This window comes from Tiliqua scincoides, chromosome 4 (assembly GCF_035046505.1).
Source record: "Tiliqua scincoides isolate rTilSci1 chromosome 4, rTilSci1.hap2, whole genome shotgun sequence".
Classification (NCBI taxonomy): Eukaryota; Metazoa; Chordata; class Lepidosauria; order Squamata; family Scincidae; genus Tiliqua; species Tiliqua scincoides.
The window spans coordinates 42,689,341-42,712,636 of NC_089824.1; the positions used below are offsets into that span (position 1 = coordinate 42,689,341).

A 23,296-nucleotide genomic window follows, 5' to 3' on the forward strand; every position below is an offset into this window, starting at 1 on the left:
TTTTTTAAACTCAAAATTCACTATTTTTTAATGTTTTTAATGCTCATTCTTGAAATGGAGGAATTCTGAGGAAGAAAACAAGTTTTCCTTTCTTAGTTTTTTGTTCTTGGCCAGTTCTTGGCCAGTTCTAACCTGCAAGGCTCCCAAAGAGCACATATCATCAGGCCTGAGGCAGCCAGTGTGTGCTTATCTCTTTTTGCTGCATATACACACTCCAGCTCTGTGCCTGGGAAGAGGAAGCACATTTGGTTGTATAGCACCAGCATTAGTGAGCATGTGTATCCAGGAAAAGTCACTAGGGAACAGATTATCATAGTCATGAATAGGGAGCAGGCAGAGGGCTGGGTTGAAGGTTCTCAGGCTTAATCTGAGCCTTCCTCTGCCCACCTCTGTTTAGCACCTCTGACCTACTCAAAATCATGCAAAGGAAAAGCTGCCTGCCCATAACCATCATAGCATTCTAGTCAGGAAAGTGAAGGTTGTAGTGAAAGCTTCCTGGGTGACCTTGGGCCAGTCACTTTCTCTCAGCCTCACCTACCTCACAGGGTTGTTGTGAGGACAAGAAAGAGGGAAGGAGCAGCTGTGTAAACTGCCCTGAGCTCTTTGAAGGAAGGGTGGTATAAAAATGTGAAAAATAAATAAATAAATAAATAAATAAATAAATAAATAAATAGTGTCTGTGAAATAGTCCTCTTGGGCACAAGCTAGTTTTATGAAACAGATTCAAGATCACCTAATACAGATTAGCTCTCTTAATATAGTTTAATCCTTTTGTACTCACAGATGGGAAGGGCAGAAGAATGCAAAAGGTATGTCAGCACACAACAGATGCCAGAAACTATAGACAGTAGATGAATGACACTACACATTAAGGGTGGTGCCGTCCACACTGTGTTGGCACACAAAATATTCTTTTCTCATGTGTGTCCCACTTATCTAATTTTGCACTGAAGTAACAGATGGGGAGCACAATCCTATGCCTGTCTACTCAGAACAAAGTCCCATTGCATTCAATAGGGCTTACTCCCAGAAAAGTGTGGATAGGATTGGGCACAGGGCCTTTTGGAAGGCGCCTGTGTAGAAACATCCACCTGACTTACACATACGCACTTATGAGTGGACCAAGGAGTGTAATTCACAAAGAAGCATCTTTCTTGCACAGATTACAGTGCTAAAGGTTATCTTTTTGGTCTCACAGAACACTATACCAGTGCTATTCAAACTGGGGTGTCGCGATGCCCCAGCCTGAGGACCCTGGTCTCTGCCCCCTTAAGGGGCGGGGGCAGCCTGGGGGGGAGGCAGTGGCACGTTCCCCAGGATCGTGCTGCTCAGGGGGCTGCAAGGGCTTGGGTGCACTTACCCAAGCCTCCTGTAGCCTCCCTGGGGTGCGGGGAGCCCTGTGCAACTGCTGGCAGGGCTGCCTGCAGCAGGGAAAGTGGATGTGGAGCAATCCTGCTCCACTTCCGCTTTAGCAGGGGCAGGGCGCCATCCACTTTTCCTCCTCCCCTCACGCCTGCGAAGACTTACTGGCTCTCAAACTCTCCCAGGGAGTTTGAGAACCACTGCTTTATACAATGCAAAATAATGAACAGGACAGAATGCATTGTATCAGTACATCATATTCATGCTCAGTGATCTCTTACAAGCTATTGCGCTCTTCAGCAACTTGGGCCCAGCACATCATTGACCAAGCCCTCACCCCAGGCACCTGCAATTGATGTTCTATTAATGGCAAAATTCTTATGTGTAGCAAATCAAAGCCTCTAACTAGGCAGGCATGACAAGTTTTTAAAAGCAGAAACAATTTATAAATAAGCTGTGTTGAACTACTCTTGGTATTACACCACGGCCAAGCAGTCCTGAAGACTATGATGTAACATAAGCCATTATTCTACACTGTGGTATACATTCTTTACTTAAAAGGCACAGCACAATATAGATCCTACTGAGCGGCTGCACAGATCTATGGGCAACCAATGTGCAAAAGCATTGAATATATTTTAAGTAGTGATGGGCAATCTCTCCCATTTGAGCTTCAGAACTGGCCTTGGTTAACTGAGCTATTGTTTAACACCATCACTACCCATCCCCCAAATCAGGAAAATGCTTGAAATTGTACAAGCCCGATTCCAAAACTCAAATTCTGGCACATGCCAAATGTCATAATTGGAAGTACCAAAAAGCTCCATGGTTTCCTCATCCACTTTTAAAAACTGCCCATTTTCATGGTGGTACTCTTAATAAAAGACCTCACCTCTACATGGCATAAAGGGAAACTAATGGCAGGGGAAGCCATTTGGGACAAAAGAGACCTTGTAGGCCCCATGCTCATTTGGCTGGATGCTCCAGTGAACTAAATTAGGAGGCACAGAAAACCATTCACAAGTTCATGCACTTCAGTAAGGCAAAATGCTTCTAAGGCCACTTATGGATGAGGCCTAAAATTATACCTCTGCCATCTTTAGAGAGCTGTTCTCACCAGTTCACCTTGTTACCTTCACAAGAAGGGGTAGGGAGACTGGAAGGGTTGTTTGGCTTCTAGTGGTAAATGCATTACAAGTCAGTCCCAACCAGGGAGGGATCTAGTAATATGACACAGAAATCAAAGTTAGAACAATTCATATTCTAAACCAGGGGTGTCAAACTCATTTCATACGGAGGGCCACATAGCATTCATGATGCCTGCTGAGGGCCGGAAGTGATGTCATTAGGCAAGAAGTGATGTCATTAAACAAGTCATAACCAAAAATAGTTTTCTCACTTATGAACTCATTAGCTGCAAATAACAAAAGATATGGGAGAGCCCAATTTTCATGTGGGCTGCCCTTTCAGCAGTAACAGCGCTACTCAGCAGCTGAAAGCCTGATGGCCGTATAAAAAGCCTCTGTGGGCCGCATCCGGCCCTCAGGCCTTATGTTTGACACCCCTGTTCTAAACATTCTCATTTCCAAACTCTTCAACCATTCGTCTCTAAGCATATGTCTGAAATGCTGTGTTTTAATTTAAGCTTGTTTCCGATGACTATATGCTGCTAAAAGATATGGAAACAGTTTCTGACTCTGAAATAGTGCCCATGTACCTTCAAGAGCAGGCTAAGCCACATATCTAACCCCTTACAATTGTCAAAGTTTGTTTGGTCTTTTTAAAATCTTTTCAAAGTCTGTTTGAATATTCATCTTTACTTTTTAAAAGTAAATTCTTAGTCATACCATCCCTAGTAAGGACTAGGACTTTTGAAGGTTGTAAGAGCACCATTTATTTTTAACGGTGTATGCTCTATAAGAAATCATGATTTCTTTAATCAAACTTCCGTTCTACATATCTACATCCCTACTGATTGTGATACAACTACTTAGTGGGTCAATTTCACCCTCACCAATCAACACTGTCTGCAGCAAGGTTTTCATAGCAATAATCTTTTAACTCAAGCCAATCCTACAGTAGGAAAACTTTTTCAGCTGCTAGAGCAAGCAGGGAATAAACCAGGCTCAGACACTCCGTTACTGTAGCCTGAGTAGAGTAATATACTGTAATTGGTTTTCCACATTTGCCAAGAGTCTGTTTCCTCTTATCATCCACAATATTTAACACAGAGCTTGTAATAGGTCCAAAAATAATAAAATCTGTCCCAAGAATAGAAGTGATAGATCCATAACATGCTGCTTTTTGTCATGGTCTTGGCTTTGTTAGAGTCTGCTAGTAGTTTTTATTACCAAATGATGTGGTTTCTTTCATGCGCAACAAACCTAGTAAAGAGATTTCATCAGCTACTTACATAGTACCGACATGGATAATTTACAGACTGAGACTTCAGTACCACAATAAAACAAAATTAGTATAGTATACTATTAACAGTTACAACATAGTTAGAAGAGACACTCTAGGCCTCAGTGATAAAGGAACTGTGTACAAGAACATGTTTATAAGACTCCTCTTGGTATATAGAACTTCACTATATGGAATCAATTATATATATTCTTAAGAACATTTACTCTTCCTAGTTTAAAAAGGCACAAACAGTTTTCCTATGTATGCAAAAATAAAAGATGCAACTAAGGCAAACTCTCATGCACACTTACTTGGGAACAAATCTCATTAACCCAAGTAGGATTTACTTCTAAATAAACATACTTAGGATCTGGCTATAAGTGTCACCTTCCATACTATATATAGTACAGCCATTTTCAACCACTGTGCTGTGAATGGTCTGCAGGTGTGCCACAGAGTTTGGGCAAGGGTCGTTTCTTAGTAGGGCCATTGGAGGATGGTGTGCCTTCTCAATTGTCATAAAACTGATGGTGTGCCTTGAAAATTTTAGTACCTTGCCAGTGTGCTGCGAGACAGAAAAGGTTGAAAATCACTGCTATAGTATAACTACAGAGTTTTTCTCACTCCCAGGGCTTCTTCCTACATAACTTCTCTCGCACAATATTTCTGATGATCTTCTGAATCATTTAATTATTTCAAAGGAGTCTTAAATGTTTAGAAACATTCCACATAATAACATGGTGCACACTGATTTGGTGCTTTGATTAAGTTCCATGCTACTTTATTGTGAGAATGGTCAGTCAGGGGCACAGTAGAACTCACTTCCAGTGTCCTACCACAGTCCTTGCTTTCTAAAGTATTTAAGAAGCTTTGCAGCAGGTACAGTTAAACCAGATGCCCACTTCTAGTATATCTGAAGTAATGGGGGGGGGGGGGAGAGGATGAATATAGAATAGAGAGCAATTTTTAAAATCTCTTAGGTACCATTCTTGGTTACATTATCTCATATGTATGCAATGGGTAGTCTGAGAACTAGCCCTGCAAAAAAAACCAAACATCTATGGTATACATATCTTTTCTTTCAATTTTAAGATCTATACTGATCGTGCATTACATGGGTATTTCCAATGCTGGGAGAGCCATTTCATTCATTTTTACAGAAATAGGTCAGCAGTTAGGTTTCTCACATTTTTACAGCAGTCTACTGTACAATGCAAACCAAGTATCATTATGAAGCAATATTGACAATATATTAGAATATCGTGGTGTAATACTTATAATGAAAGATATTTTTTATTTCAAGAGCAGTGCAAACCAAAAATACTAAGCTAATATGAGGATGTGGTGAACAATCCTAGAACTATATTTTTTACAAAATTTCACAAGGCTTGAACTGAAAGCTCTGGGCAGTGGTATTAGAACTAGAGGCTCAAGAACTATATTATTTATTGCACTCAGAAGCAAGCCCATTGGCAGGAGGTCTGGTCTAGAACAGGGGTGCCCAAACCCCGGCCCTGGGGCCACTTGCGGCCCTCGAGGCCTCTCAATGCGGCCCTCAGGGAGCCCCCAGTCTCCAATGAGCCTTTGGCCCTCCGGAGATTTGTTGGAGCCCGCACTGGCCCGACACAACTGCTCTCGACAGTTTGACCTCTCGCGTGAGCTGTGGGATGAGGGCTCCCTCCACTGCTTGCTGTTTCACATCTGTGATGCAGTAGCGGCAGCAAAGGAAAGGCCAGCCTTGCTTTGTGCAAGGCCTTTTATAGGCCTTGAGCTATTGCAAGACCTTCATTCATTCATAGAAGTTCATCTTTAATATATTCATTTATGTAAACTTATGTAAATTTATTCAAATTTTAAATGTAAATTAATTCTTTTTTTCCCCGGCCCCTGACACACTGTCAGAGAGACAATGTGGCCCTCCTGCCAAAAACTTTGGACACCCCTGGTCTAGAGGGTTGAGCTCCATTTGCCTGAAGATAACATCCAAAGGTCGCCAGTTGGAGGCCACCAGCACCGTGCGACCTTGAAGCAGCTGAGAAGCTGAGCCAAGCTATTCCATCAGCTCTGTGCGTGGGAAGATGGAGGTCAGAATGTGTGACCAGATCAAGAAAGAAACATCTGAATATTGTGGTTTCTTGAAAGATAGAAACCTTCTTTCGAAATTGTAAAAATCCCTACGGGGATTTAAATTGCCTGCCTATGTAAACTGCCTTGAATAAAGTCTAAGGAGAAACCTAAGAAAGGCAGTATAGAAATACCTGTATTATTGTGTTCATTAAGACTTTGGTTATCCTATCTTGCTGGAAATAGACACCTCTACCAGTAAATTCTAAAGCTCAAAAATTTATTTACCTTTTATATTGTGATATAATGCAAAAAGGAGCTCACCCATTGCCAAGAGTCGCACATTATATGTCAGAGAGTCACATGTGGCTTTGCATTTTAATGGATAGACTAGCCTCAAGATCAACAATTGCCCTTGATTTTTCTAAAGGCTAAATCTTCACTCATATTTCTAGGAAAATTCACTTATAACATGTCCAAACCAGTACTAAATAACAGCCCTGAGTTGATGTCTTGTTTTCCCCATCTAATTATAGTCCTCTTAAGCCAGCCATTTTCAACTAGTGTGCCATGAGTGGTCTACAGGTGTGCCACAGGAATTTGGGGAAGATCATTTATTAGTGGGGCCAATGGGGATTTGAGCCCCCCCTGGCAGCATGTTGTGCCTTGTCAATTGTCAAAAACCTGATGGTGTGCCTTGACAATTTTAGTGCCTTGTCAGTGTGCCATGAGATGAAAAAGGTTGAAAATCAGTCTTAAGCTGTGATCCTAGACATAGTTACAAGTGAGTGATCCCCACTGAACCTAGTGAGACTTGCTTTTGAGTAAGCCTGCATAGGATTGCACTGTTACAATTAAGTGGTGGATAGAGCACTAGGCTTCAATATGTAATTCCCAGTTTCAAGTTCAAACTCAAGCAGGAATCTATTTGCATTCATCTCTCAGTCCAAACGTGCCCCATAGGGTTGTTATAAAGATAAAACGCTGTTCTGATATCCTTGGAGGCAGGGATGGGTACAAATGTAGCAAAAATTCTTATTCCAACATTGCTTGCCTTTGTTACTTCATGCCCACTAAGACAAATCATAGGTGAAACAGTGATGCCTTTCCCTTTGATTTTGAACATTCAAGACATACTCTTAGCATCTTTAGCACTGGAAACTGAACTGGAATTAAAGACTAATGAGCTTTAAAAACACTGCAAATACAGGTTATAATAAAGAAGAATTATTGTCTCACCTAGCTTAAGAGTCCCATTAATATTCTGAACCTGGGCATATAGTTAAACAGGACTTTATTTTGCAATGCTGTATACCAATTCATTAGAAGCATGGGGAAAATAAAAAATAAAATCACTGTGTGGAGTAGAGCACTAAAGCATTTCCAGTTTTGGCTTTTATCGAGATTTTCAATCTGGCAGTTTTATTGTCACACCCCCTTCACAATAGACATGATGCTTACCATATTAAGATTACAAGTTGTCACTAAAAAAACCCAAAAACCAAAAACAACTTTACACAGTTACTGTACATCTAAGCTGAAAAACTGTTGATGAAAATATACTTAGAGAAGTGAAGAGGCAAATAAAGAGTTTAAGAAAGATTAAAGTCTTCATAATGTGCCATTTTATGAGTTTCAATCTTCCTGCATTTTTCATTCATCATAATGTGTTTTAACCTACATGATTAAGGCAAACAGCTAATCCATTTCTGAAGAGGTGCTGTGGAAATTGTGAGCAAATAGCAAACATTTGGCATTAAAATAGGTAACGCATATGTAGCTTTTAGTAATATACATAAAGCATTTTTTTTTTGGACTCTAGGGAAATGACAAGTGGACAAACATGCTAACAATGTCAATAAGGTTTAAAATTCAGCATCTAAGCAATTTCTAATAATGTTTCTGTAGTTCCAAGCTCTAAACGTATAGAATTTATGCAAATGCATTGAAGAATTATAGCTTGGCAAATACACCCAAGCAGGTTATTAAACTATATATACAGAAAGTAAATGATAAATACAGAAGTAAGAGTCCTGTTTTTCTTTAGAGCCTTGAAAATGGACAAAACCTGGACAGTTCTACAATATTAAACATTAGGTGACCACAGTAGTTGGGCAACCTAACTACACAAACTGATTAAAATACTCAGATGACTTTGTAGTGTTTAATACAGTTCATAGTCAAGGGCACAAGACAACATTTAACAAAAATAACATCAATTGACTTAGAAATCAAATGGAAATATAGATATGAATACAATCTCCACAAAACCTGTCTTTCAGTGGACATTACTCATTTATTCAAAGTTGTACAAGAATTTGAAGAATAAAGTCTTCTGCAACATGATGCCATCTTACAATAATTTCATGTCGTAGTTGAAATTGAGCGAGGGAGGGTGAAACAAGTTAGTAGGCCCCATCAGGCAGGTAGGAAGTAAAAATAGGTTCAACAGCAGCCTCCACCAGCCTGTTGTCCTCCCTGATTGCCTGCAAGTGTTGCATTAGCGGTAGCATGCTGAGGGCCGATTTTAATGCCGTTTGCCTGAAATAATAAAAATTGAATGCATGTTACTATTCTGAAATACTGCCACAGGCTACAACATTTGAAAGTAGTTAACCTATTTTTGATTTATGAACAGCCAAACAAGCAGTTTCATTTTCACAATCATCAAGCTGTAAGGAAAAAAATGCCTATTAAACACACTGTCTGGTAGCAATTAAGGAAATGATATCAAGGGTAAAACTCTGCCTAATATTTCCACTTTTCATCAGTTCTGTCAAAAAGAATCCAGTAATTTATCACTGCCAGTATGAATGTGTCCAGAATGGGCAACAATTACATATGTAAGCGTTTCCAACTGTTTTATACGATTAAAAACCTTTAATATTCTTAACCACAACCTCTGATCTCAGCAAGAGAAAAGGAAGACTTCCGTTTTCTACTGGTCTCACAAAAGGAAAAAAACTTTTCCTCTACTGCATTTTCTTACTACGGTGGATCAGCTGCACAGGATAAGGGCATACAAGTGTTCTGTGTCATCAATAATTTCTATGATCCCCAAAGACATGGCAGGTTGCCAAGAACCACACACAGAGTAGTTCTTTCATTCATCAAACTCACACTTGTATCTTAACCCTCACTCCCTCAAGTGGATTTTACCTAAAAATACAGCACTGTAAGAAAAGTAATACAGTAGCTTCAGAAATTAAGCTCTTAAGGAAACTTTGCGTCACAGTAAATCTCAGATTTATAGTGCTTGGCAGTTGTTCTGCAACAGTAGTAGCCTTGGGGTTTCTGGCACTAGCTCAGTATTGACAGCAGTTGATGTGGTTTCTTTTCGCTCTTTGACTCCTCTTTAATAAAAAGCATGCCCTATGGCTCATTGGTTTTGCCCCCTCTGGGCTGGTAGCAACTTCTTGAGGAATCAAGGAGCCAGACTTGGCACTGAGCCAAGTAAATAGCATGCACTGTTGGCTCCTGACAGCATACTGCAATCGAATCTCCATAAGGCACAGTAAAGCAGTCAGATACTATATGAAACTTGACAGATATAACAAGCCTACTTTTTCAGAGGCCACGATTACTGTCCAATTTACACGCTATCCATTGCTAACTAAAGAACATCTGGTTTCAAGTTATCATCTGATCTTGACTAGTTTAAAGAGGCATGAACATATTGATTCTTTTAAAAAAGGCATACAACAAGCTGGGAAACTCCTAGAATATACTGTAATCCCCCCTCCCCATACTGGTCTTATGCTGGGCATGCTGCCTTCCTGGTAAGCTGAAGCCCTGTCACACCTCACTTAGATGGATCCAGTGGCCTGCTGCTCTTCAGGCACAGCAACCTTGCATGAGGGCAATACTGATATGGGAGGATTACAGTATTTATGAAGAGACCTTCAGCATTTCCTCCACATGTACAGAAGAAACTGAGTGTCAGGAATACAAGAAAGATGAAAGATAATACTCATTATTAAGAATAGTTGTAAGGGGGAGGCCCATATCCCATATCAGCAGATCCAGTCCGTGGGGCCCCCACCGCACACCCCCTCCAGAGTTCTACTCCCCTCGCTTCTGGAGGGTGTTCTGAGCCCTACAGAGGTTGTGTGCATCTGCCCACACTTTCTGTGGGCTTCAGAATGGCCATTTGGGCAAAAAAAAAACGATTTCCAGTTTCCTGAAACTGGAAGTGATGTTTTTATTGCTTTACAAAGCATCTGAGAATGCCTTATAAGCAATACAAACATCACTTCCAGTTTCCTTGGGAAATGTGAAGTCACTTTTTTTTTTTTTACCCAAGCGGCCATTCTGAAGCCCACAAAGGCTGTGGGCAGCCTCTACGGAGCTCAGAAAAACCTCCAGACCTGACCATTCAAAGGGGTGGGTGGGGCATCCCCAGTTATACGTGGTTTCACAACTGCAGGGGGTTCTGAAACAGAACCCTGTGGATACCAGGGCATGCCTGTATACTGCTTTTCAACAAAAATTTCAAAACTGTTTACATAGCAAAAGGAATGAGACGATGGTTCCCTGATCCAAAGGGGCTCACAGTCTTTAAAAGAAACACATGAACAACAGAAGTTATAACATCATGAAGTTGCAGTCCTAATAGTAAGAAAGCTATGTAATGGGACATTTCCAAAAAAAAGTGCTGTGAGACTTTTAAAAAGCATAAAATAATTTTTTTTTAACTTTAAAACAGCAAGACTGATTTAATTACTTTTACATGAGATACTTTACCAAATCAATTTTGTAAGACGAATTCAAATAAATCCTTTATCACCATGTGAGAAAACTGGTTTTCCAAAGTATTTCCAGCATAAGGTAAATATAATCTCTCAACACAGGGGAGCATAATCAAATGAAATATTCATCATGTAAAATTGCTATGAAGTCTCCTTGTAAAAAAAATCACCTTATCAGAAACGAACAAATGTGGTTGTTTTTTTTTAATGCTGGAAGTATCCTTGCGATAAAGGGACATTTGTCTGCTTGCTCCTGAATAGGCCCCAGCAGTTGCAATGGGTCAACTCGGACCTGCACCATCGATATCATTGGTGCAATTCTGTACTGATCCATGCAGGTGGAGCAGGCCAGGGAAGGAGGTTTAGATACAGTGCATGCCAGTGCTGCCAATCCCACTGCCCCCTCCCCCAAGCCCAGTTGACCCACCTTCCTGCCCTCCCCCCTCCTCGATTACGTACTTGAACAAGCCTCTGTCACTCCACCAGCACACAAGGTAAGGCTCAGGTCATCCTGCTTGCACACCTGGGCTCTGTGCTGTTGCAAAGTGCCAGCATATACTAGCAGAACATGTACTCCACTGGCACAGGTCTTCAATGGGATTGGGCCGTAAAAGACACCACTTACGTGAACCCAATGCTTTACAAATGTCTCGTTAAACTTTGAGTAGCTTTTCACTTTTTAGGGTCTTTACCGGAGTTGAGAAAAGGAAGAGCAAAACAAGAACCTTGCAACACTGTTGGCTCTTTCCACAAGGTTATAAAAACAGGGGAGAAACTGCTCTGTGGTCACTCCAACAGATCTTAACCATGACTCGAAGGAACTTCTGCAAAGATGCACTTGTCAGTTTTGCCAGAGATGTGTTGAAATAGAATGCAAGTGTTTGAATCAAGAGGCCTCACTGGGCAGTCAGAATTCTGTAATGGTTGAAAGACTGGCATTCTATTCCATCATAGTTGTTTGCCCAATAAAAGGCCAACAGAAAACAGGAACTTTAGTTTCTGAACCTTTTGTGTACACTGTGAAGTACCTGGGATGAAGCATTTGGTATAATGCGCCATGTTAATTGAGGAAAATGAAACAGTAGGCAAGGTTGTATCTTTTATTGTGATAAAAGATTGCCACTGCCTATTTACATGGAGAAGAGGTGTTTCTTTAACCTGTTGGCACCATGTGAAGAAATGGATAAAAAATGGACTTTTCAGAGAAGTTAATGCTGCTTCTTGGATAGACAGCGTCATTTTATAATCCACTTAAAACAACAATATTAGCCTATCTATGTAAAGAATATGAATACTGTACTAGGACCTCTGAATATTTTCAGTTTGTTGTATTAAACCAAGTGCATTTGGTTATTCAGTGTAAGAGATAAACATTGTTATTTTGATCCACCCATTTTCTGTAAATGTATTTTATATTACAGGAATCCACCTTACTTTTGATTTTAAAAAGGCTTACCTCATTATTAATGTCAAAGACTCCTTCCTGTATTTTCTCATAGATTTCCTTTGCTGTGTTTATAAATGCCTGAAAGAGAAAATTATGAAGTTTGAGACAATCCCAAAATATTGATATGCAATCATTTCAGATAGCGCAATATAAGTATCTGATCTTCCCCCAGTAGGCTAGGGTAAATTATCCCCCAGTGTAAATACGTGCACACTTATGCATGTATGTTTCTCTACACACAAGAAACAGCTGCTACTGCCAGGCTCTCATACTGCTCTGCCCTAGTCTTTCATTTACCTCTAATGCACTATATTAAGATGCAGCTGAAATGCGATACTTGAAGCTGAATCCTTAGAAGACTAATGTCCCAATCCTATCCAAAGCTAGCGCAGTAGGGTTGCTGGGCCCACATTGCATGCAGCACTGGATTTGGCAGACAGGAGGTTTCCTCAGGGTAAGGGAACAAATGTACCCTCTGTACAACCCCAGCCAGCTCAATGGGGCTACTCAGATCTGTGACAGCTAACTCACTGGTACTGAACTGAATAGCCCTGTGTAGGGATTTTAAGCCTAGGAAGGGGATTAAGACACAATGGAGGCCTCCTCCACGATATCTCCCCCTCCCAAGCCTGAACCGCCCCATGCCTGACCCCCCTCCCCACCTCTGTTCCGCCCTCCCCCAGTTTCTCTGCTGTCTGGTGCTGTACTCATCTTCCCCAACAGCAATCAGGTGGGATGTGGCACTGACAGGACAGCCAGTGCCACTTACTTGCACTGTGTCAAAAAGTACTTTATGGCACTTGAATGACACCTGGTGCTCTCTCTACTTAGGACTGAACTGCCCATATCCTGGGAACTCCATTCACTACTTGTGGCTGGTGTTGCCTGATCACTCACTAGTGTGGAGGTAACCTGGACATAAATTTTCACTCTATAATTGCAACTATGACTGTTTTGTACCAACGCTCTGTTGGTTCAGGCAAAAACTCTTAAAATCTTCTACCCAGGCTGCTTGCAAGCTAAGGCACAAAAACTCAGATCCAAAGGTTAAGAACAAAGGCAGTTTACTTACAATCTGATGCAGAGTTATACAAACATTTCTCACATCAAGGTTCTTAAAACTAGAAGACCAGGAGCCCTAAAAAGCTGCCCCTGGATGCATGCAAGTATGCTAAAACATTAGTTAAAACAGAGATTAAAATACACTCTTCTGTTCTACTAAAGTCAGCAAACAAGAAGCTATATATACATAAGGAGGAATCAGCAAGGGGACACACCCTTTAAAAAGACCATTAAAGGGACCACATAGAATTTCAACATTAAAGAACCAGATACTCAACTAATAACCACTACTCAAGTGTTGTTATTCCCCAACACGCTCTTGGTAGGAAAAATTTCCTTCAGTTTTGGACATGGGATTAATCATTCATACCTTCCATAACTTGCAATTCACTTTCTATAGCTATGAGTGTGGGGATTTTTAGTGATATTTTTTCCAAAATTGCTTGCTTAAAAGAGCAAATTGTGGTGTTATCCAAATTCTTATTCAAAATTGTACAAACAGTGAATAAAGCATAATAAGCATTTCACCTGTGAACTCTGTATCATTTTAGACTGTCACCAAACATATTTACATACATATTCATTGGTTTTCCAAGCTTCTCAGAAGTGCAGCACCACACAGACAAGCAGATTTTTGAAAAATCACACAGTATCCCCCCTTCGCAAACCAGAATGGCATAAAATGTGGAAAAAAGTCACAGAAAGATCCAGTCACGGTGCAGTAAAATACAAAAAAAAATAAAATGAGTGAAAGGTTTCACTGAGCCTTGCTTGGTTTTCCAAACTTCTCAGAAGTGTAGCACCACACAGACAAGTACCACATAGAAAAGCCCCCAAAAAGGCATTTACAGAGGATGGCTTGGGGCAGACAGGAGATCCAGATCCAAGCACATTCACCTGATAACAGACCACAGTTTAGAACTCAATTGCCTGACCTCCAGATTACAGTACAGTACTAGCATCCTACCTTGGCATAACAGAATGACAAAACTGGCAAAAAAAAGTCAGAGAAAGCACTGCTTGGTTTTCCAAGGTCCCCAAAAGGGCAGCACAACACAGACAAGCAGTCATAATGATATAAAATTGGCTCTCACTTGAAACAGCAAAGATCTCAGTAGCAATCTCCAAAAGTCAAGAAGTTTCTCTGAAAGCCTTTCGAAATGCCTCTGCAAACAGCCGCAGCTTGCAAACTGCTACAGCCACTGCAGGATAGAAAAGGGCTGGAAGCAGCAGGAGGAGCAACAACTAAGCCACAAGTCCTGAGGAGCACTAGGGGGCTATTACAAATTATGCACTCTGATGAGTAAAGAAAAGAGGGCAGGGGAGCAAAGAGGTCAGAACTGAAGGTTTAGCTCTTCCTTCTCAGTGTCTCTGCTCAGGCATTTGCTTTCTCTCCACCCACTCATGTCTCTTTCCAGCCCAACAGCCACATATGTGCATACCATCTACCAGATACTTTTACTCAGTGACTCCACCACTCAGTGACTCCACCACTGAAAACGCTTCAGGGGCTTGCCACCTTAGTAAAAACTTGTGGATTTCTCAAAAGTAAGCAGAAGTGGTGCTATTTTGTGAAATGAGTGGTTTTCTGTGTTTTGATCTTAATATCGTTTATATCGCAACTTGAGTAGAAATTCTCATTACTTTGCGTTCTGTGTTGATAACCAAAAAATACACCCCTAACTATAGCAGTGGTTCCCAACCTTCATTTGGGAAGTTACCCCATTAAGGAAGATAGCAACATGACTAGGAACCCACAAGTCCTGTCGGTATGGCACTTCCTGTTTTTGCCACTGCCGACAAATGCATGTAAGTGAAAAACTATTTTTCCACTTACATGCATTTGGTGTCAGGGCAGCAAAATCAGGAAGTGCTGTACTAATGGAACCTATGGGTGGGTTGCAACGTTCCTTAAGGGGTAGCGTCCCAAATGGAGGTTAGGAACTCCTGCTCTGGGGCAGGGGTTGCAATCCCCAGGTCGGGAAACACTGTTCTATAGCAGCTATATCCAAACCACAGCCCACTGTGTTCCCAAATTACCTGTCTGGGCCCGGCATGGCAGTGGCTTTCCGTTCCACGCTGCACCCCTCTCATTTAGTCACTAATCTTATCAGAAATTTGTGCCGGGCAGCTGCTTCCACTTCTCCAGCAGACTCTGCGTCTAGATTTTCAGGCAGAAGCTCTGCCCAGCACAGGTTTCTGATAAGATCAGTGACAAAACGGGGGGGGGGGGAGTTCAGTGCAGAACAGAAGGCTTCTGCCACCACTGCACCTGGATGGTAATTCTGGGACACAGGATCCGGCCCATGGCCACAGTTTGGCAGCCCCTGTTCTATAGGAATGCCCCTAAAACTAAACTGGGACTGCACAGCACAGAGCAGCACAAATGACAGTCTAGGCTTATTTAGAGCAGAGATCAATTCCTCCCTTACATCCTATCTGTATATAAAACTCCCTTACTGATTTAAACAAGTAGTAGTAGTAGATACAGTTGTGTTCTTGGCGGTTGTTGCAGAACTGTGAGACTTTTTCACCATGAAGCCTGAACCTCTCATAAAAGAAGCTTGATTATCAGACTGCGGTAGCAGTAAAAAGTCTCTTACGGGGCAGAGACACACCATTTTTCAGTTTAATACACAGAGCCCAGTTTATCACAGTCTCATCTGTGGTTTTCCTTCCCTAAACTTCACTATAAGATTTTCTAAAGTTGACTTTGTCTATTTACTATTGTCTATTTACTGACTAGTAACAGATTTGTCTTGAATGCCAAAGTTCTTCCTATGAAAAGTTATTTTCCAAAATGAAATTATGTTCAGAATTATCCAACAAAAATAATGCTAATCTTGCACATGATGGAATATAGTTGGCATCCTTCAGTCTCGGAAGACTATGGTATCACACTCTGAATGGTGGCTCTGGAACAGCGTCTAGTGTGGCTGAAAAGGTCAATTTGGGAGCGACAATCCCTTCCACACTGAGAGCAAAATGATGGAATACTGCCATCTGAAAAACAGATTTTTCAAAGTCTCTTATGTACAGGAAATATCTACATAATCAGGACGAGTTCTAAAGTATTAGCCAACAAATATTTAACAAATAAAATGTGACCATTCCACATTTAGTGCTGAAAGAGGATACTGAAAGACAATATACCACATAGGGTTTTAATGACAGTAGTTGCAAATCAAGGTCTTCTGATGTATCAACTCTTCACAATCACATGAACGCTGCCATCACACTCAAGCTTGCCATGCTAGTCACAAACCTAACTCAAATATTAAAAAGTAAACAGGGATCATGAAGGGGAACAAATCATACCTTTCCTCATTTCCACCCTGGAAGCATTTGACTGCTGAACTTGCCACCAGAGCTTTGTTTCCTAATTAACAGGACTGATATGTTTTCACCTTTAAAGGCCTTACAGCTCCCTAGAGTAATCAATCTACTGCAGCTCAATTACTGCACCAAGTGCATACCACACCACTGAAGGAGACTTGAACAACTGCAGCCATCAGTGGAAAGATATGAATATGCATAAACTCTAAGTGGGTGATCGAATCATCACAGAGGGTCATGAGAATTTGCAGCAAAATAATGAGAAGAATTAATCACTGCAGATTCACAAGGCACTTAGGAAGTGAGTAGGTTTTTTCAAACGTGCAGTGGAGCTCAGAAATTGGCTTTCAGCCAACCCTGAATTGATTTGCATTTTTCAGAAACGGAAGTTTTCAATATAAAAAAGAAAAATATGTTTTTTGCTGTTAACACACCAATTATTGCAAGGGCATAATATGTCAGAATAAATGAAAACTACAGTCATAACTTTAGAACTTTACACAGCTGGGATCTCTTCTGTGGCTGGCTACTTTGTTCCCATTAAACTCAAAACATTAAACAGAACATGAAGTCCTAAAGCTTTGTTATGATAACTTCATACAAACAACCACTTAACATTTAACACATTGAAAGTTGTAGTACAACTCATTATTTAAGATGGCCTGCAAATTATTTATTAATTTTTAAATATGAATTGATTCTAGATAGCCCACCCTAGAAAAACACTTAATGCAAGCATTAAATCTAAAAATAAACACACAAGTAGTGCATTATGTAGACAAATACTAAGCAGGGTACTAATGGTAGATAAGAACTACAATGGCCTATTTCAGGACTTTTCAGACTGGGGCGTTGAAACGCTCCAACCTGTGGGCCCTGACCTGTTTCCCCTTCAGGGGTGGAGGCAGGAAGCAGGCAGCCATGCAATCCCCAGGATCGCGCCGCTCAGGGGGACTGCAGGGACTTGGGTACGCGATCGCTCCCCTTTCACTTGTGAAGCTTCAGAGAGCCCTGCGGACAGCCGCACAGGGCTCCCCGCACTCCCGGGAGGCTGCTCCCTAGGAGTTTGAAAACCACAGGCCTATTTGAAGCCCCATATGTGCAGGAGTTTCCCATCTTATTCTATGACAGGAAAATGTGCTATATGAGTAAAAGGAGGAAGCTACTGAACAAGCAGAACTCATGGTCAGGACAATACAATCTCTTTAGTCAACACAATGGATAATATTAAACCTAACAAGCAGCCTCATTGGCTTGAACAAAATATCAATTTCTTTCAAATAACTTATGAAGAAAGCTTTGGCCTAGTAGTGCTCAGACTATTATTTTGATTTATAGCTACCTGAATGATTTCATAAGCATGTAATAATTTTAATAAGCAAACCGTATTTCTGAACATTAAGTACTAAAAAGTCGCATTTCTGTGGGAAAATTACTGAAACAAAAAAAAAAATGAATGCCTGAGCTCCACCGAGTTAAAAATCAGCTTAATTCTTGTTCTTCCTGATGCTTATTGAATATGCACAGTTTCAGTCTATTTTCAACTGTTAAAATATGCTTCAATCTTTAACTCTAACAACATTGGCACATTTGCTTCTATCTTTAACTCTAACAACATTTTGAGTACGAGTCCCCGTAACAGGTAAACAAACTCATATTCTTGAGAAGGAAGACAAAGCTCACTGTAGAGCTCATGCCTTGCATTCAGAACACAAGAACATAAGAACAGCCCCGCTGGATCAGGCCATAGGCCCATCTAGTCCAGCTTCCTGTATCTCACAGTGGCCCACCAAATGCCCCAGGGAGCACACAAGTCAGCAAGAGAACTGTATCCTGGTGCCCTCCCTTGCAACTGGCATTCTGATATAACCCACTTCTAAAATCAAGAGGTTACACATATGCATCATGGCTTGTAACCCGTAATGGATTTTTCCTCCAGAAATTGGTCCAATCCCCTTTTAAAGGCATCTAGGACTGATGCAATCACCACATCCTGTGGCAAGGAGTTCCAAAGACCAACTACACGCTGAGTAAATAAATATTTTCTTTTGTCTGTCCCAACTCTCCCAACACTCAGTTTTAGTGGGTGTCCCCTGGTTCTGGTATTGTGTGAGAGGGAAAAGAGCATCTCTCTATCCACTCTATCCTTCCCATAATCATTTTTAAAATTCAAAATAAATTTTTATTTATTTATTTATTACAGATATGGGGCAGGGAAATGGGATAAACTTAGGTGTAGGGTTACACAGGTTACACAAAAGGATATTGGCCACTGGGTCACAAAATGCATTTTAAAACAAAATTTTTACAACAAGTTAAAACTAAACAAATTTATCCATATAAATCGTCACCACATATATCATTAAAATACTTAACTTGGGGCCCAATCCTATCCAACTTCCCAGTGCTGGTGCAGTTGTGCCCATGAGGCATGCACTGCATCCTATGGTGGGGAGGCAGTCACAGAGGCCTCCTCGATGTATGGGAACTCTTGTTCCCTTACCTCATGGCTGTATTGTGATTGCACCGGAGCTAGAAAGTTGGATAGGATTGGGCCCTTAATCTACTCAATTGATACTATTTATCTAACATTATCTATCCAATTGGCTTCCAATATCTTATTTTATCTAAATCTTTATCCTTCATTCTTTCTGTTAATACATCCATTTCTGCAATTTCCAAATTAAATTTTAAATCCAAATTAAAATTTGGATTAAAAGTAATCATTGATTAAATCCTAGCAAGTTGGGACAATTCGTTTTTTGTTTACATCTGTGTGGTGGCTAGGTATGCTTTATGGAAGGATGCTGTTATTCACAGAAGGCAGTTTTGTGTTATTTAAAGTTGGTGGACAGTCTTCTTAAGCTTCTATTACACTGCTTAATTATGTTTTCTGAGTTTTATGTATTTTTATGCTGAATATGTTTTATTGTATATTTTAGTTGCTGTTAGTCACCTTGTTATCATTTATGAGTAACTATACATTCTAAAAAATAAAAATCTCAGGGAGCAAAGCTGGGAAAGATAGCCTGAGATACTGTACAGCTATTGTCAGGCTAGAACACTGGTTAAATACACTAATGGTCTGTCTCAATATAAGGCCGTTTATATACATTTGTGCCTTTAATATCAACTATTAAGCAATTTAAACTACAACTATTTCAGTTCCAATAATCCTGTATCTTACTAAGGATACAAAATATATAATTATTATTGATTCTAGCACTGAGATGTTACTTGCCTTAATAAAACAGAAAAAATTAGCAAATTTGCATAATATTTATAAACAAATAGTCTGATTTTTCTCAAAATTGTATGCTATTTCAACATCAGCTATAGTAAAAAGTGAACACATTCCCCTTGGATAACATAGAAGTATTCAGATTACCAAGTTCTCTTCATGTAACATGCTGCCACCTGGTGGTAACAATTTATCACCATTAATTTAGATTTATACTGCTCCATAATTTGAACCACTATAGAAGAAAAGTTTTACCACTGTAATTTCTAACATTTACTGTAAAAAAAAATTAAGAATTGTTTTCTTATTCACAATCAGTGCAGGCTTGTCAAAAACAGAGCACATTTGTGGATCACACCATCGGCATCATACAAGATTGAGAGGTTAAAACATTGTTATTTAAATATTGCAGCAATGTCATCTAAATCAGAGAAACTGAGAACACACTTTCCTTTGGGGGAAGGCACAAGTCATCTAGCATGGAGGAAGGGAGAATGTAAAGTTCCAGAATGGAAGGGACAAAGCCAGTGACACAGCCTTTAGGCACCTGCGGTAATTAAACAAAGGGTCCCATCCTATCCAACTTTCCATCACAAATGCAGTCATGGCAATGGGGCATGCACTGTATCCTGTGATGGTGGGCAGTCACAGAAGCCTCCTCAAGGCTGACTTTTTCACACAATATAAATGAATGCACATTGATGACACTACACAAATTAAGCAATTTCTGCCCAATGTAGCATATAAGCAACAGGAACCAAATGTGTACACCTGTGGGCCAGGCAGAAATGGGTAATAATTTCCTTCTAGTGGCAGAGATTTGACATTGCAATTCAAGCTGCTATAAGGAACATGAAAGGACCATGAAAGCAAGATACAAAACACATAGAAGCTTTCAATCACAATAGCTCCTCTTCTACAGAACACAACATAACCATTTCTTTGCTAATGACCCAATTTGATTAGTGACCCAATCAACAAATCCCAAAGTATATGGCAGCATACTGAATTCTATAGTCTCACCTGCTGAGAAATTGGCTGCTGGTGGACTGCGGGGTTCAAAATGTAGAGGAAATTTAGAAAGGTCCTGAGTTCAAAGTTTAAGACTGTTTTATATGTTTACTAGTTTAACTGCCCAATCCTAATTAAATCCCCCTCCACCAGTACAGCCATGCCAAAAGAGTGCACACTGCATGTGATGAAGGGGTAGTCTGGGGGTTTCCTCAAGGTAAGGGAACAAAAGTTCCCATACCTTGGAGTAAGACTTGGCTACCTAAATGGGTCTTCTTGGATCTGTACCAACTATTCTGCTGGCATAGGAGAATAAGGGAGTGGGAACAAGGGTTAGGATCCTGGTGCATGCTGGTATCATCACGAATCACCTTTCCTCCTCCATTCTGCCTCTCACCCACTCCTACCTACTCAGACACTCCCGCTCATTTCTCCCCCTTCCTGTCCCTGCCACCAACTTACCAGTGCTGGTGGTGGAAGGCCTCTCCACCAGCCTGTGTACATAGCTGCAAGCCAAGCGCACTGACAAACTCGCTGCACATACTGATGCAGTGGCACTTCCACCAGCAGAATGCACATTCTGCCAGCAAAACACACAGTTTGGATTGGGCTGTAAGAGTCTTCATAATAGGTTGATATTAGTGTTTTTTTTAATAAAAAAAATTAATGAATTAATGTAGAGCCTAAAGTTCACAGAGAGTGAAAAGAAGTAAAGATTTAAGAATGGGTGAAGTTGCAATAGGGAAGGAGGTATTTTAGCAAGCTTATTCCTAAGTGATACAAAATATGGTCAGCAGGGAAGGCCAATAAAAGGCGAAGTTCAAGTAGTCTAGACAACATTACCAGAGGTCAGATTACATTTTAGTAAAAGATTGTCTAAACAAACTACCTAAAGCGTACAGCTTAATTCTAGAGATAGCAGGAAAAGGCCTAAAGGGTGGACAGAAAGATGGATCTGTGAAATGCAGGAAGATAACCAAAAATGGTAAGAAGCACACTAATAAGAAATATTGCTTTCACATTAGTTTGATCAGAATAAATTATACAGTGTAACTTATATTAAGTAACTTGTTGACTCCAAGAAAGAGGAGATCAGAGAATTGGGGAGCTGTGGCATCTAATTAAAACAAAACTCCATGTAGGATTCTGTGGAAAAAATTGTGAATGTGGTCCCCCAATTGTTCATTGGGCAGAGAATTTGACCCTCTTAGCCATTTCAGTTTAACATTCCCTATTTAGTATCTTTCTCTTAGAAGAAGCAGTAACAGTAATTACTAAAGCCACTATTTCTAGTTTTTTTTTCTTTTTTTGGACCTTAAAGCACCAGTAATTCTTTCATTTTCTCCAAAAAAAACAACAACAAACCACACACACCTTCCCCCTACAAAAATTTTTGTTTTGTTTCACTTACAAAGTTGTTTCACTACTCTGTTCCAATATACTATTACCTCTTACTAGCTCTGAAATAGATTGAGGGAGAACTAAGAATGAAAGGCTGCAGGGTTCGGTTCACATTTCAGTCATTCAGTGAAACTTTACACGCCCAAAAGTTTGCTTTTTGACTCTGCTAAATCGGAATCTGGAAGTTAAATTATTTTAAGTTTTTTTTTGTTTTGTTTTTCTGTCAAATTTAATATTTTTTTAAATTTATTATTTTAAGCATCAAGTACAACATTTTGTAATTAGAACAAAAGGAATCTTTAAGATGACCATATAAATAGGTTCTTCCATTTTCCACATTACTCTTCTTTTCAAGGTCAAAAGACATTGGCGTTTCAGCAAAAAACACTAATCACTGACTGAAGACCCATTTTTCCCATAAACCCACAAGACTTCCCAAAACATTCAGGAGGACAGAAGGTTTAGTATATATTAACATATCTAAGAACCCAAGTTCAAAGTGAAAGGAAATGCCTTGATCTCCCGAGGCAACAATTTTGTATACAATATCATTACCTAAAAAATTAAAGAACAACAATCCAGACCACTTTCCACATCGTTCTTCCTATCCAACTCAGCACTATATGTTAACAAGGGCTGCCATATTTTCATAAATTGATCATTTATTTCTCCTCTATATATTCTGACCTTATTGGTCAATTTTTCCATAGTAACTATTTGCCAGGTCCTATTCAAAAATCTCTGTAATGTAATATCTTCGGTATTTCTCTAGCTTTTTGCAATCTCACACCTTGCTAGTCCAATAAGATTTGCAATTAATTTTTTATTAGTCAACTTCTCATTTTCCCCAGTGAATAAGGAAAATAATAACTTTTTCATTCCCAATTATTTTTTGATTAGTCAAAGCTTCTATCCACGTGATTATTTCCTGCCAATATTTTTCTATTTTAGGACAAAAAATCCACATATGTTCCAATGTACCCTTTTGTCCGCAATTCCTCCAACACATATCTGATATATCCCCATTAATTTTATGCAATTTTGTGGGGTACAAATGTAATCTATGAACTACCTTTAAAACCATTTCTTTCATTCTAGCCAATATTGATTTATAGGGGTATTTGGTCCAATTCCCATCCATACTTCCTCTGATACATCAATATTCAAATTTTCCCCCCAAGTTATTTTAACTCCCATACCCTTTCCATATTCTCTCTC

General features: G+C 40.0%; 1 protein-coding gene across 1 annotated transcript in view; it reads right to left on the bottom strand.

The window, feature by feature from the left end:
• Positions 1-7,109: 7,109 nt before the first annotated feature.
• The window catches only part of RAB2A (RAB2A, member RAS oncogene family), a 42,793-nt gene continuing 26,606 nt past the window's right edge, over positions 7,110-23,296 (bottom strand). The window contains exons 7-8 of the mRNA XM_066625384.1: positions 12,037-12,105; positions 7,110-8,373 (exon numbers count right to left, since the gene is read on the bottom strand). Of these exons, the coding sequence (XP_066481481.1) occupies positions 8,278-8,373; positions 12,037-12,105 (165 nt within the window). The 3' untranslated portion in view covers positions 7,110-8,277. The remainder of the gene's footprint in view (positions 8,374-12,036; positions 12,106-23,296) is intronic.